At 40.2% G+C, this 13,451-nt stretch overlaps 1 protein-coding gene across 4 annotated transcripts in view; it reads left to right on the forward strand.

Annotated features, from left to right (window-relative positions):
* SCML2 (Scm polycomb group protein like 2) overlaps positions 1-13,451 on the forward strand; it is a 94,555-nt gene that overhangs the window by 5,592 nt on the left and 75,512 nt on the right. Inside the window, exon 2 of one of the 4 annotated variants that reach the window (XM_039358405.1) lies at positions 1,458-1,555. The exons of 2 other annotated variants lie outside the window; for them this stretch is intronic. In XM_039358405.1, the coding sequence (XP_039214339.1) occupies positions 1,543-1,555 (13 nt within the window). In that variant the 5' untranslated portion in view covers positions 1,458-1,542. Of the gene's footprint in view, positions 1-1,457; positions 1,556-13,451 lie in introns of those variants that run through there. One more of the 4 variants, XM_039358408.1, reaches the window with a different exon arrangement.

Genomic DNA, 13,451 nt, shown 5'->3' on the forward strand with positions numbered 1-13,451 from the left:
AATCCATGTGTGAAAGTTGAAAGTTAGTGCCATCATGAAGAATAAATATTCTTATTCATTTTATTATGCCAGTATGCATAATAACCAAATTAAACATTTCAAGTTTCATATTTTAACTATTCTAGCTGATTCTCAAATATTTTATGAGGATTAATTTAGTCAGATTTTAGTTTTCTAAATGTATTATGCAAGTTTATAAGTGAGCACAAAGATTTGTTAATGTATTCATATATATGCAATTCTTAAAAACTTTTAAATTAGTACATAATTTATACCACAATTAAATAATATAGAACATTTATATTTGTATAACTTGTTATTTGTAAATGTATGTTCCTTAGTGTTTCAGCAAATTGTGCGCACATTATATGCTTTGTTACATTTTACAAATCAGTTAAAGAGGCAGGGGTTTAACCCATGCACATAAAAATAGTTTATTGATTGATGTTTGACTTTGTTTGATAATGAACAAATTGGAATTGTACAGTTCAAAGTGAAAAGTAAACCAGTTGCAAGGTTAAATTCATTTGTAGCTTATTGGAAAGCTGTGATATTCCTTTTTGTTCCTGTTTTTTATGTCATAATATTAATAACAATTTCTTACTTTGGGCAGTATCTATTTTAATACCAATAGGGTCATTTTAGGATATATCCCAATTTACCTTGCAATATGTTATATGTAATTTAGCAGCAATAATCTCTAAGTAACATATACAGAATTACTGAACACTATTAGTTCAAGATATAAAGACCACAAAAGATGTTGTGGATTATTACCTTCAAGCATTTATCAAGATTGTACTTTTCAGGAAGGTTGGGGCAATAAATGGCATTATTTAACCCCAGACTTAAAAGAGATCTAATTGACTTAAGACCAGTTACATTTTTATCTTGGATGTACTTGTGCAGTAAATAAAATGATACATTTACAGTTTCATTGTTGCAACTGTTTTATAATGTCAGTCAAAAGAACAATATATTGTATATGTGCTAAAGTAAAAAAAAACTAAAGCGAATAATGTCAATTTCTATGTAATGTTAAATATTGCTAGCATTGAACTTATAATTACTATAATATTCTAATATAAATGCAATTCTACTTGTGTCTGTGTATGCATATGTATGTGTGTATGCATATGTATGTGTTATATGTATATATATGTATGTGTGTGTATATATGCTTAGAAATAATAAGAATCCTTCAATAAATCTGTTGTAAATAGTGTCTAAATCTGAAATTTAAAGACCCTAAAATTGGAAAAAACATGCAGCGTAGGAACAGAGATAAGGTGTTTTTTATTTTTAATTCCATTCCTTATCAACTTACTAATTTTGTACAGTTAGACATAAGTATATATGTCTATATATGTGTATATATTATATATGTGTGTGTGAGTGTGTGTGTGAGTGTGTGTGTGTGTGCTTTCTTCCTAATCTATTGTATTACTGCTTTACAGGAAACAATTCTACTGAAACAGAAGAGTGAACTTTTCAGGCAACATTTGTATTTTTATTGTGACAGGGAGGACCAGACTTTTAACCATGGGGAAAACAGGTAAAGTTGAAACAATAAGATAGTAAAAGAGGGAACATTAACACCAGAAGTCACAATTTCCAGACATTTAAAGTGTGACTTTTAGTTTCAGGAGTTTAATAAGATCAAATGGGTACCCCTAGTACCTAAATTGGGAAAATTTTGACAATTAGTAATATAATTTCCTAGGATAAAAATATAATTTCATGAAAAAGAGATGTAGATGTTTGTAGAATAGCTATTGATATAAACAACTTTTTTCTGAACTCAAATTTTAATTTGTTTTCTAGATCATGGGAAAAACTAAAACCGGTTGGGGAAATATTTAATGGCATCTGCTAGATATAATTTAATTTGTGAAAGAAAATATATTTTCGTAAAATTGCAAATTTAATGTGCAAAAGTCTTTAAATATGCTGTTTTATTAAATTAATTTACAATCAAATAGTAGGCAAACTGGATTTGAAGCTAGACAGTTTATTTGGAATGATTTCATTTAACAGCTGTTGACAGCTGCTTAAAAAAGTTGCACCTTTTCCTGGGATTGTATAGCTATTGCTGATAAGTGAAAAAGATACATTAGATGTAAGGAAATGACAGCATGAGCTATTGGATGTGCTTTAAATTGCCTTTTCTTTTCTGCACCAGTCTAATAACTTGATAGATTTTTTTTCCCATAAAGTAGGCATTTTTAAAATATCTGATAAGCATTCTAAGTTGTTTCTAGCTATTAATGTTATGTCTTATATTCAAGCGTATCAATAAAAACTCACAAAAGTACCATATGCATATAATTATGTTCAAATATTTCTTTCATTATTTAACAAAATCAAAATACTCAAGTAAAATGTACTATGAACTCACATTCTGTACAGTGAGCAGTACTGCTATCTGTAGATGGCAGAGTACTAATTACAGTAATAGGCTAATTTAGCCTTTATATATATTAAAAATACTATTTATGTTATGATTAAAGCACTGGCTTGAAAGAGATCCAAAATCTGTCATCTTTTGCCTCTTATGATGTCTGAATTGACTACGTATTCTATTTATATTATTTCTATACTGTAAAAACATAGTACTGAAAGATATAATCATCCTTGCTTCTTCTGCAGTACATATGGCTGTCAAAAAACTTTTTCTCATTTATCTTCCTGGGTTGAAATAAAAAAATGCTCAGTAATAACAAGTGAAGAAATATGCTAGATGAAATTTTCAGGGAAAGAAATATCTACCCTTTTCCATCTTGCCAGTGTCAGAATATCTATCCATACTGGAGGTATTAGCCATTCAGCAACTGTGACTTTGAATGGAACTGGTTATCTTATTGCCATTGCTTCTTTTCTCCTCTAGCCATGCAGGTTTCGACTGATAATCCATTATGCATTAAATGAATGATCTACAATGAGTTGTTCAATAACTCTTTTTAAGTATTTGTTCTATTTTGTGCTAGTATCTTCTAATCTTCCTTGCCTGGTTAAAAAGCCAAAGGTCATACTAGGTAGTTTGATCATATTCTTTAGAATGTGTGCATGGTGTCTATATAACACTGGATAAAAAGGATTATGTAGAATAGTATTTAGCACTTTGGACAATGTACTTAAATTGAAATCACTATTATAATTATAGAGAACACATTGTGATTATAATTTATTACATAATACTCACTGAAAGTATTTTGACTTTTAAATTTGTCAAAAAATTTGCTTTTTTTGCGTTACCCTTGTGAGTTTTTAAAAGTCAATGCATTATGATAGATTTACTGCCAGATTTAATTTTAGAAATAAATCTAACAATGTAGATTCAGTTGAGAATCAATTTAGATTTCAAATATTTTGAAATAGTCTTAATGTTGCCATCTTAAGCCCAAATCCTATATCTATTTACCTAGAAATGAATCCTATTGAGAATAATAGAATTCTGTAATGATATATTAATAGAATTCTATAAATGTATAGAATGATATTGGTAGAGGTGTATAGCAACATGTTTACAATTATGTTTATTTTAGATTTAAAGTCTATTAAAAAAGACATGGCAACGTAATCTGTCAAGGAACCAACTGTTGCATAATACACTAGTATATGTTGAAATGTAAAGAGAACAAATTTTGGTGTATGCAGACTTTTTAAAAGCAAACTTTCTCATCTCCTATCTTCTGCCGTCCTTGAAAAATCTCTCTAGAAGGTGCCTTGTCCCAGTTTTGAATCAATCGTTTTCTTGCATTCCAGCTTTCTTGAAGATACATTAAACAGTCTCCAGTCTCAAAGGGAGTTTTTAAAGGCGAACAGACAACTACAAGAGTGTAGGAGGGAAAAATATTCTTGGTCACATTTCCACAGAGTTTCAAACCAACAGACTTAATTAAATTTGAAAGTATTTCAGTTTTGGTTAATTGTTATGTAAAATTATGCCTATAAATCCTTTTTTCCAGTATTTTTCATGCTAATGTTTAATATAATGTTTTTAAGATGATACTTTGAATCATTCTGTAAGTACAGGTCTGTCAGTTTCAAACACTTCCATAGTTGTGATTCCTTATGTCAGGCTACAGGACCTGTATTGTTGTAGTACTTTGTGTGAATCTTTAGCAACAGTTACTAGACCACTTCTTATCAGAACTACATCCTGCCTCCATCTGTTCTTTCCTTCTTAGCTGGTTTTGTCAATTATTGCAATGAGGGGAAGACTGCCATCTTGCAGAGATGGCCTTCATGTAGTTAGACAAGATTTATTACCAAAGAGATGAGAACATTATCACTGATAATAGATGGTAAGCTGATCTCACTATCAATCAAATAGATGTAGCTTTTTTACATACCAATTCTAGAGAAATTAACACAGAAAAGTACAGTATTGGGATTTCTATACCCATTGTTCAAAACTATACTATCCAACAGTTTCAGACAATACATTTGCATTTTTTATTAACATACACTGTCCAGAACTATCTCTTTGCCAGCTCAGCCTGTACATTTGTGTGCCCACAAATATATAATGACATAGGTCTTGTTCCATGCAGACAGTGACAAAAGGTCACTGTCTGCATGGAACAAGTATAGGAAATAATTTCACTGATATACGGATTGAATTTTTCCTATAAATATGCCCTCGAGTAATGCTTCTGGATGTTTATAGCCTTATAGGCTCAGCTATTGATGATCAAGGCAACTCTAGTTTATAACACTTTCTTTGGAAAAACTTTTATCTGCTCAGAAATGCCCATCTGTACTACACAACTCTCATTGTGGTTTTTCTTCACAGTTCTTCACAGAGGATGCCAGGAAGATTTTTAATATCAGTATGGAAGTAATTTATGTATCAGTGTTATTGTTCATAACAAACCTCAGAATGAATCCTATTAACAGTTCATTGTAACTGATCTTTTTGATTCTTCACCAGTTGAAACAAAGTAATATAGATGATACTTTGATTTAAATCTATATAGCAGATCCTATAGTGGACATAATTAATTCAGTGTTTTCTTAATCAATCACAAAAACAATCTCTCAAGGGATTTTGAATATTTCTGCCAGTAAAACTTCTGGTACTTTCAGCTGCCTTCTCTATAATGGTATGTTTGAATTTCTTTCTACCATGAATGCTAAGTTTCTTACTTGCAAGCATTTTGCAGTTGATGCTCATCTGTTAGATTGGTGAATTGTATGCTACAGGTAGTTCTCCAGCACTGGAGACATAGAATCCACCAATGGGTTAAGTCTGCCTTCTTGCCCAATAGACCGGGTCAGCCAACTTGTCACGCCCATCCTGGGGTAGCCACTCCTCCATTCTTGACTCGGTCTTCAGCCCAGGCGGACATGATAATTTTGGCTCCCAGTCTAAGGCAGGTAATACAGGCTAAAATATTGGTGGATTCTACTTATTCCTTTCCACAATTAGTTCTACAGCGCTGGGACCAGCACTGTGTAAAATAACTTGTGGAGGGCTTGGGGAGGGGGGTCTTATCAGTCTTACAGTTACAGCTGAGGTCTAAGATCATCCCAGGGGAAACCCCTCTTCAGCTGCTCAGGCCACAGTCGGAGCCTATCCAACCCTACCTCCACACTCTTTTCAGTCTTTCTTAAGGGAAATTTCCCCCCAGCCACTCGTTTCAGTTCCTTCTTAAGGGAAATCTCCCCCAGCCACTCAGCGCGGCAGCGGAGCTTCTCCGAACGGGGGTGAGGGTTTCCCTTTTCGTTCCACATTCCGCGTTCATCTCTAGAATGATAGAATCGGTGGGGCTTGGGGGCGCGCGAAAGCCCAGCTCATGTCATTCCTGACTTGCCACAGTAGCTCGGAAGCTACCGCTTCTCTCGAGAATCATCTAAGTGTCCTGATCTTGGTGGCGGTGCCCGGTCGCCATTTTTGAAGCCGGGGCACGTGGGAACAAAGTCATCTGATTTCCATCTTCTTCATTCAAATGTCCTGCCGTGTAGGCGGAAATCTTCCTCCCTTTTTTGCGCCGAATCCCTGGCAGCCGAAGGGGACACTTACGCCTTCTTCATTTTCACGGAGATAGCCTGGCCGCCATTTTTAAAGATAAAAAAACAGGACAAGCGAGACTAGGAAGAAAGAAAGGCTAGAGTTAAGCTCCTTAGGAGCGAAAAGGCATCTGCTGGAGTGGAGAGCTCTCATCAATTTTTTTTCCTTTCCTAGTTTCAGGCTTCTTACAGGGGAAGGGACAACGGCGTCGCCACTCAGGCCAGCGTTAGTGATATCCTTATGCTTCCATTCCTTCTCCACCCCCTCCTTGTCACACAGCCACATTTCTTTGCAATTGACTATCAACACAATAATCAGATATATAAGTAGGAAATTTAGCAACTAATTAAACAATAATAATAATAATCCCCCAGTGAGGCACTACCTTGACGTGGTTGTGGGGCTTGTGTACTCTGAGGAAGATGAGAGCTATACCAGAGGTTCAACCATACTGGACAGGTCTCATCAGGGGAGTCAGACAAAGAGTGTCTCTCCCATAAAAAATATGGTGAGACGTAAATTTCAGAATGCCATACCAGCTCGGATGTCGCCCGGGTTAACAAGGTTCGCGCTAGATATTGGAGTTCCTGGATATCTGGTGAAAAATGGGTTACAGGACTCAGGACTGTTGGCTGAGCAACCAGGGCCAGCAGCTGCAGAACTACTGGAAGAAAAGGTGTCTACCCGTCGCAGATACACAGTGATGGAAAACAAAGAAATAATGATCTGTTACTACAGATCAAGTCCAACAAGAAGAGGATATCGAAAACGAATGCACCAGTTCTGGAAAGAACAACATCCAGAATCAGAAATAACAGAACAGAGACTAGCAGATCAACGCCGATTTATAACACGAAATAAAATATTCACAGAAACAGAATTGGACGAACTGCAAAGGTTTACCCAGGGCAAAGACATCAAAGCCTTACCAGAAGTAATTCAGAATGTAGAGGCAAACCAGGAGGAGTTGGCAGTGAAGGAATCCAGCAGAGATATACAACTGTTCTCATTTGGAAACCAGGCACCACTTCCTCAGGAAGAACAAAACCCTCTAACTAAAGAAATAAAAGAATTGAAACAAAGAATAACTGAGCATCTAGAACAGCACAAAAACAACAGAATAAGGCTGCCTGCATTGAAACTTGTTTCAAAGAAACAGCTAGCACAAGCATTAAAAGATGCAAATACTGCAATAGCAAGTATAAGCACCAATTCACTGCAAGAAACAAACCAACTAATGTACAGCACAGCTGCAGTTATAACTGAATACCTGGGATGCAAAATCAACAAAGAAGAAAAACAAACAAACAGTGCACCAAAAAAATGGAAGGTTAGACTAGAAAATAAGATCAGCAAGTTAAGATCACATGCAAGCAAACTAGAACAGTTGAAAGAAAAGAAGCTGAAGAACAAGAAGACCAAAGAATACCTAATCAAGAAATACCACTTAGAAACAAGGAAGATCAAGGAAGCACTGGAAATAATAAAGCAATAAATAACAGCTATAGCCAGGAAAATCAGTAGATATGAAGCTCGAATTGCAAACTATAGGCAGAACCTCCAATTTCAATCCAATCAGAAACGTTTCTACCAATCCATCAATAGAGAAACTGCAAGGAATCAGTCAGTACCTGACAAGGAAGAAACAGTGCAATTCTGGAAGCAGATATGGGATAACCCAAAGAAATACAAAAAGGATGCAGCTTGGTTAAAAGAGGTGGATGCAAATAAAACAGAAGTTGAAATGAAAGAACTAGTAATAACAACAAAAATGGTAGAAAAAAGAGCAAAGAAAATCAAAAATTGGTCAGCACCAGGTGAAGATGAACTGCATGGGTTTTGGTTGAAACATCTAACTGTTATACACCCACTCATTGCCAAACAGTTCAACAATATACTACAAGGAGGAGAAATTGAAAAGTGGCTAACAACTGTGAAAACCTACCTAATAATGAAAAATCCAGCAAAAGGGGCAACACCAGGCAACTACAGGCCAATTACCTGCTTACCAACAACTTTCAAATTACTAACTGGTGTGGTAGCTGATGCAGTACAACAGCATCTAGTTGAAAACAATCTCTTTCCACCTGAGCAGAAAGGAAACCGCCCCAATAGCAGAGGATCAAAAGATCAACTCCTAATAGACAAAATGATCTTGGAGAACTGCAAGAAAAGGAAGACCAACCTGAATGTGGCATGGATTGACTACAAAAAGGCATTTGACTCTCTGCCACATGATTGGATAATCAAGTGCCTAGAAATAACAGGAGTCAGTAGAACCATCAGAAAATTTGTGCAAAGATCGATGGCACAATGGAAGACACAGTTGCAGATCAATTGTGAGAGACTGGGAGAGGTTAATATCAAGAGAGGAATATTTCAAGGAGATTCATTGTCACCATTACTATTTGTTATTGCACTGTTTCCTCTGTCAACAATACTGAATAACTCAGGACACGGCTATCAAACATCAAAAACATCTGCCAGACTATCCCACCTCCTTTATATGGATGATCTGAAGCTGTATGGAAAAACATCATCTGAAATAGAATCGCTGCTCAACACTGTCCGTATATATAGCCAAGATATTGGTATGGAGTTTGGCTTGGACAAATGTGCCACACTCACTATCAAACAAGGAAAAATAATGAAAACTGAAGGAATCAATATGCCCCACGAAAATAACATTAAGAGTCTGGATGAGGAAGAGTACTACAAATACTTGGGTATCCTTCAAGCTGACAACATCAAGCACACTGAAGTCAAGAAAAAGATTAGAGGTGAATACATCAAGAGAGTGAAGAAGATCTTAAAGTCCAAACTCAATGGAGGAAATACATAAAGGCAATCAACACCTGGGCAATCCCAGTCATTAGGTACACAGCTGGAATAGTGGACTGGACTCAAGCAGAACTAAAAGCAATGGATAGGCAGACCAGAAAAATAATGACAATGAATCATGCCCTTCATCCACGCAGTGACATTGATAGACTTTATCTACCAAGGCAAATAGGTGGGCGTGGAATGCTACCAGTACATCAGATGGTTGAAGAAGAAAAAATGGCTTTGGAAGAATATCTGAAGAACAATGATGAAGATGCACTGAAATTAGTATATCAGGAAGGCTTACTGACTACTGGAGAGACCAAACTGGCCTACAAGAAAGACCAAATGAAGAACAGAATAGAGGCATGGGAAGACAAAGCACTACATGGCCAATACCTTAAAAAAATAGCTGGGAAAGCAGATATTAACAAGACCTGGCAATGGTTAATAGCAGGAAAATTGAAGAAAGAGACCAAGGGACTAATTCTGGCTGCACAAGACCAAGCCTTAAGGATAAATGCATATAAAATCAAAATTGAGAAGACAGCAACAGACAGTAAGTGCCGCCTATGCAAAGAAGCTGAAGAAACAGTGGACCACCTGGTAAGCTGTTGCAAGAGGATTGCACAGACTGACTACAAGCAGCGGCATGACAAAGTAGCAACAATGGTGCATTGGAAGATCTGCAAAAAAATATCATTTGCCTGTAAGCAAAAACTGGTGGGATCATAAAATAGAGAAAGTTATAGAAAATGATAAAATTAAACTGCTCTGGGACTTCAGAATTCAAATAGACAAGCACCTGCAACATAACACCCCAGACTTAACAATTGTCGATAAGAAAGACAAAAAACTCTGGATAGTGGACGTGGCAGTGCCTGGAGACAGCAGAATAGATGAGAAAGAACTGGAGAAGATAACAAAATACAAAGACCTACAAATAGAAATAGAAAGACTGTGGCAAAAGCAAGCAAGGGTTGTACCAATAGTAATAGGCTCCTTTGGTGCAATCCCAAAACAACTGGAGCACCACTTGAACACCATTGGCATTGACAAATTCGCTATTAGTCAATTGCAAAAGGCGGCCTTACTAGGAACTGCTTCCATCCTGCGACGATACCTGTAATACCATCAAACATTCACATCTGCCTATCCCAGGTCCTGGGTAAGGACTCGATAGGTAGACAAAATGCCAAATCCAGTCTGAACATCTGGCTGACTGTGCGATGATCCATAATAATAATAATAATAATAATAATAATAATAATAATAATAATAATAATAATAATAATAATAATAATAATAATAATAATAATAATAATAATAAATAAATAAATAAAATAGATAAAAATAAAAGAAAGAAAATAAGCATGTGACATTTAACACTTTGGCCAACCCTGGTGCACATACCCTGACCGCATCTCCCTAGTATTTCAACTCCATATGCTGTACCTGGGTGAACGTAAGAAGGGCCGGACCCCAAACGGGTGGGACAGCAGCGATCCCTTTACTGGTCAGGCGGTCAGGAGAGTGGGACGACCACTCCCTGCTACACCTGCTTGCCCATCTCGCCAACTGATCCCCTGCCAGATCTCCCTCTTGAGTCACTGAGAAAGCTCACCTAGGATGGAGGAGTCCATGGTGTCTCAGCCCTTGAGCATCACCTCCCCTCCCACCAACCGCAAAAGACAAAAATCCTCCAAACAGGAGGCGGCAGGCAGGATCAAAGCAAAGGCCAAGTCCATTTCTGGAAGAAAACCTTCCAAGTTGGGTGAGAAACAGGCTAGCAGAAGGCACCAGGCCCTGGAGAGGGAATTCTCCAAGGCATAAAAGCAGGCCAGGGCAAAAGTGGAGCAAACAGAGGAAATGGTCTTTGACCTCCCATTGGGCCCTTCCACACAAAGAGTATGGTTCCCGGAAGGGTCCTTTCAGGCCTCTGAGGCAGGTCCATCTACATCCATACCTAAGGCCACATTCACACCCACAGCGGCAGGTCTCAGGTGGGCGGAGTCCGAGACCAACCCCTCCGAGGATCACTTGCAAACCCTGATTGAGCAGACTTTCTCAGAACGATGGCAGCTAGGGCTAACCATGGATCGGGAACCGAATCCGTGATGGCCATGCCCCCACCCAAGTCACAACCAGGGCACACCTCATACCAGGATCCCCCCTCCCCATCACGGTCATTCCTCAGTAGGGAATCCTCTCCCACGGAGGACAACCAACATGACATGTCATGGTGGGAGGAGGACCCTCCTTCAGACCCCACTCCATTCGGAGGGGTATTCAACCCTACCCTTTTCCTGACTCTGCTCCGCAGAGCCAGTTCAACGGCAAACATTGGCCCGGACCATATCCCTTAGCCAGAACCACTGCCCAGTTCAGATCCATTGTTCTTAGAACCCGTGGTAGCTCAACACCACGTCCCCTATCCGACGCTCTTCCAAATTACCATTAAGAAACAATGGTCTTCACCGGGCACCTTCCCCACTCTGGGGGAACTGACAAGAAGCTGTTCAGCACAACACCAGAACAGTCAAAGGACCTCGAGGTACCAAAGGTCGACGAGCCCTTTGGATTCCTCTTCTCCCCATCTGCAGTGTCGGGAGACATGGCGGAGGTATTGAAATCCTATGACAAAAGGTGGGAACTCACATTCTGCAGAACCCACAGGCAGTAGCATGGGTGGTAAGAGCCGCTACCTGCACATCCTTTTTTGCAAGGATTTCCCTACTCTGGATTTGCCAACTCCAGGCCAGACTTCCTCAGGAAGAGGTACAGACACAACAGGACCTGAGCAAGCTTGCTGCAGCATCAGAATACGACTCTGATGCCACGCTGCATGCAGCCAGGCTTTCATCCAGAGCAATAGCATCCAACGTCTCAGCACGCAGGATGCTATGGCTCAGGCACTGGCAAACTGACCCAAAGGCCAAGTGGCGCCTAGCCACAGCCCCCTGCCAGAGTGGGCTATTATTCGGGGAGGCGCTGAATCCTTATCTCACTGAAACTAAGGACAAACTAGCCCACTCCAGCAGACGGGCCGACAGGCGTTCAACCCCATATGCCTGAAGGCAGTCCTTTTGGGTGGGATAGGGCTCGACCTTCTCTCAGCCCACCCAAATGCAAACCCTCCATTCCATCTTGGGTAACATTCGACACAGCAACTTCCTGTCGTCCATAGATCTTACGGAGGCATACCTTCACATCCCAATTGCCCACAGTCACCGACGGTTCCTCAGGTTCTGCTACGTGGGACACCACTTCCAGTACAGGGCACTGCTGTTTGGCCTATCGTCAGCCCATGAGCCTTTACCAAGATCCTGGCGGTACTGGCTGCACACCTGCGAACGATACTGGTGCGCGTCCAGTGCTACCTGGACAACATCCTCATCCAATCATCGTCCCCAGAGGTAGTGCAATCAGACCTAGCGTTGACAATCAGTCTTCCAGGAGCACGGATTCTCAATCAATTTTCAAAAGAGTCAGACCAGCCCAACCACCTGCATATTACACCTAGGCGCAATCATAGACACAGTCAGGGGGCAGGTCTACCTGTCACAGGAACATCACAACAGCATACATTCCCTAGTCAGGTAACGCAGGGAACGAACAGTTCCCCTGGTCGTACTCTCCCAACTGCTGGGGAAGATGGTATCGTGCATAGCAATAGTGCCCTGGGCGAGACTACATTCCAGGAATCTCCAATGGTTCCTCCTTCCATTCCAGAGGCTGAAACTCAGCTCTTCCAACAGAAAGGTAAGGGTCCCTCCAGAAACATTATGGTCCCTCAAGTGGTGGTCTTCGCCAGCACTAGCCAGAGGGTCACACTTCAAGGAACCCGACCGTCTCACGCTTATGACGGATGCCAGCCTGTTTGGCTGGGGAGAGCACTGCAGTCCATGTGGGTGCAGGGCCAATGATCCTGGAAGGACCTAGAACACAACATCAATTGGTTGGAGTTAAGGGCTATACACCTAGCTTTCCGGCACTTACACAACAGGGTAGCGGGACAACACATACTAGTCCTCACAGACAACGTGTCCGCAAAGGCACACGTGAACAGGCAGGGGGGAACCCAATCCAGGTCTCTCATGACAGAGACCCAAGCACTGGGAGACTGGGCGGAGGAGAACCTCGCCTCCATCAGGGCCGAGCATATCTCGGGGGAGGCAAACAGACAAGCGGACTTCCTAAGCAAGTCAACTGTGGATCACGCCGAATGGAGTCTGCACCCGGACCTATTCGCGGAGATAACACAGAGGTTCAGGCGACCAGTTGTGCGACCAGTGGTACACCTGTTTGCATCTCTGACGAATGCCCAACTCCCAAGGTTCTTCTCAAGGTTCCCATCGTCAGGGGCGGAGGAAACATACACCCTACATTGCCCATGGCCAAGGGGACTACTTTACGCATTTCCTCCTCTTCCGCTGATCCCGGCAACCATCCGCAAGACATTGCAGGAACGGGTGGAGATCATACTCGTAGCCCCACACTGGCCACGAAGACCGTGGTTCGCGGACCTGGTGAATCTCTCCAGATCCCCTCCATGGAGGATATCCCCGGACCAGGCATCACTCAGCCAGGGGGATCTACAACACCCAGAACC

The sequence above is a fragment of the Crotalus tigris genome, unplaced genomic scaffold (assembly GCF_016545835.1).
Source record: "Crotalus tigris isolate CLP2741 ecotype Arizona unplaced genomic scaffold, ASM1654583v1 scf7180000019016.1132606, whole genome shotgun sequence".
NCBI classification, from domain to species: Eukaryota; Metazoa; Chordata; class Lepidosauria; order Squamata; family Viperidae; genus Crotalus; species Crotalus tigris.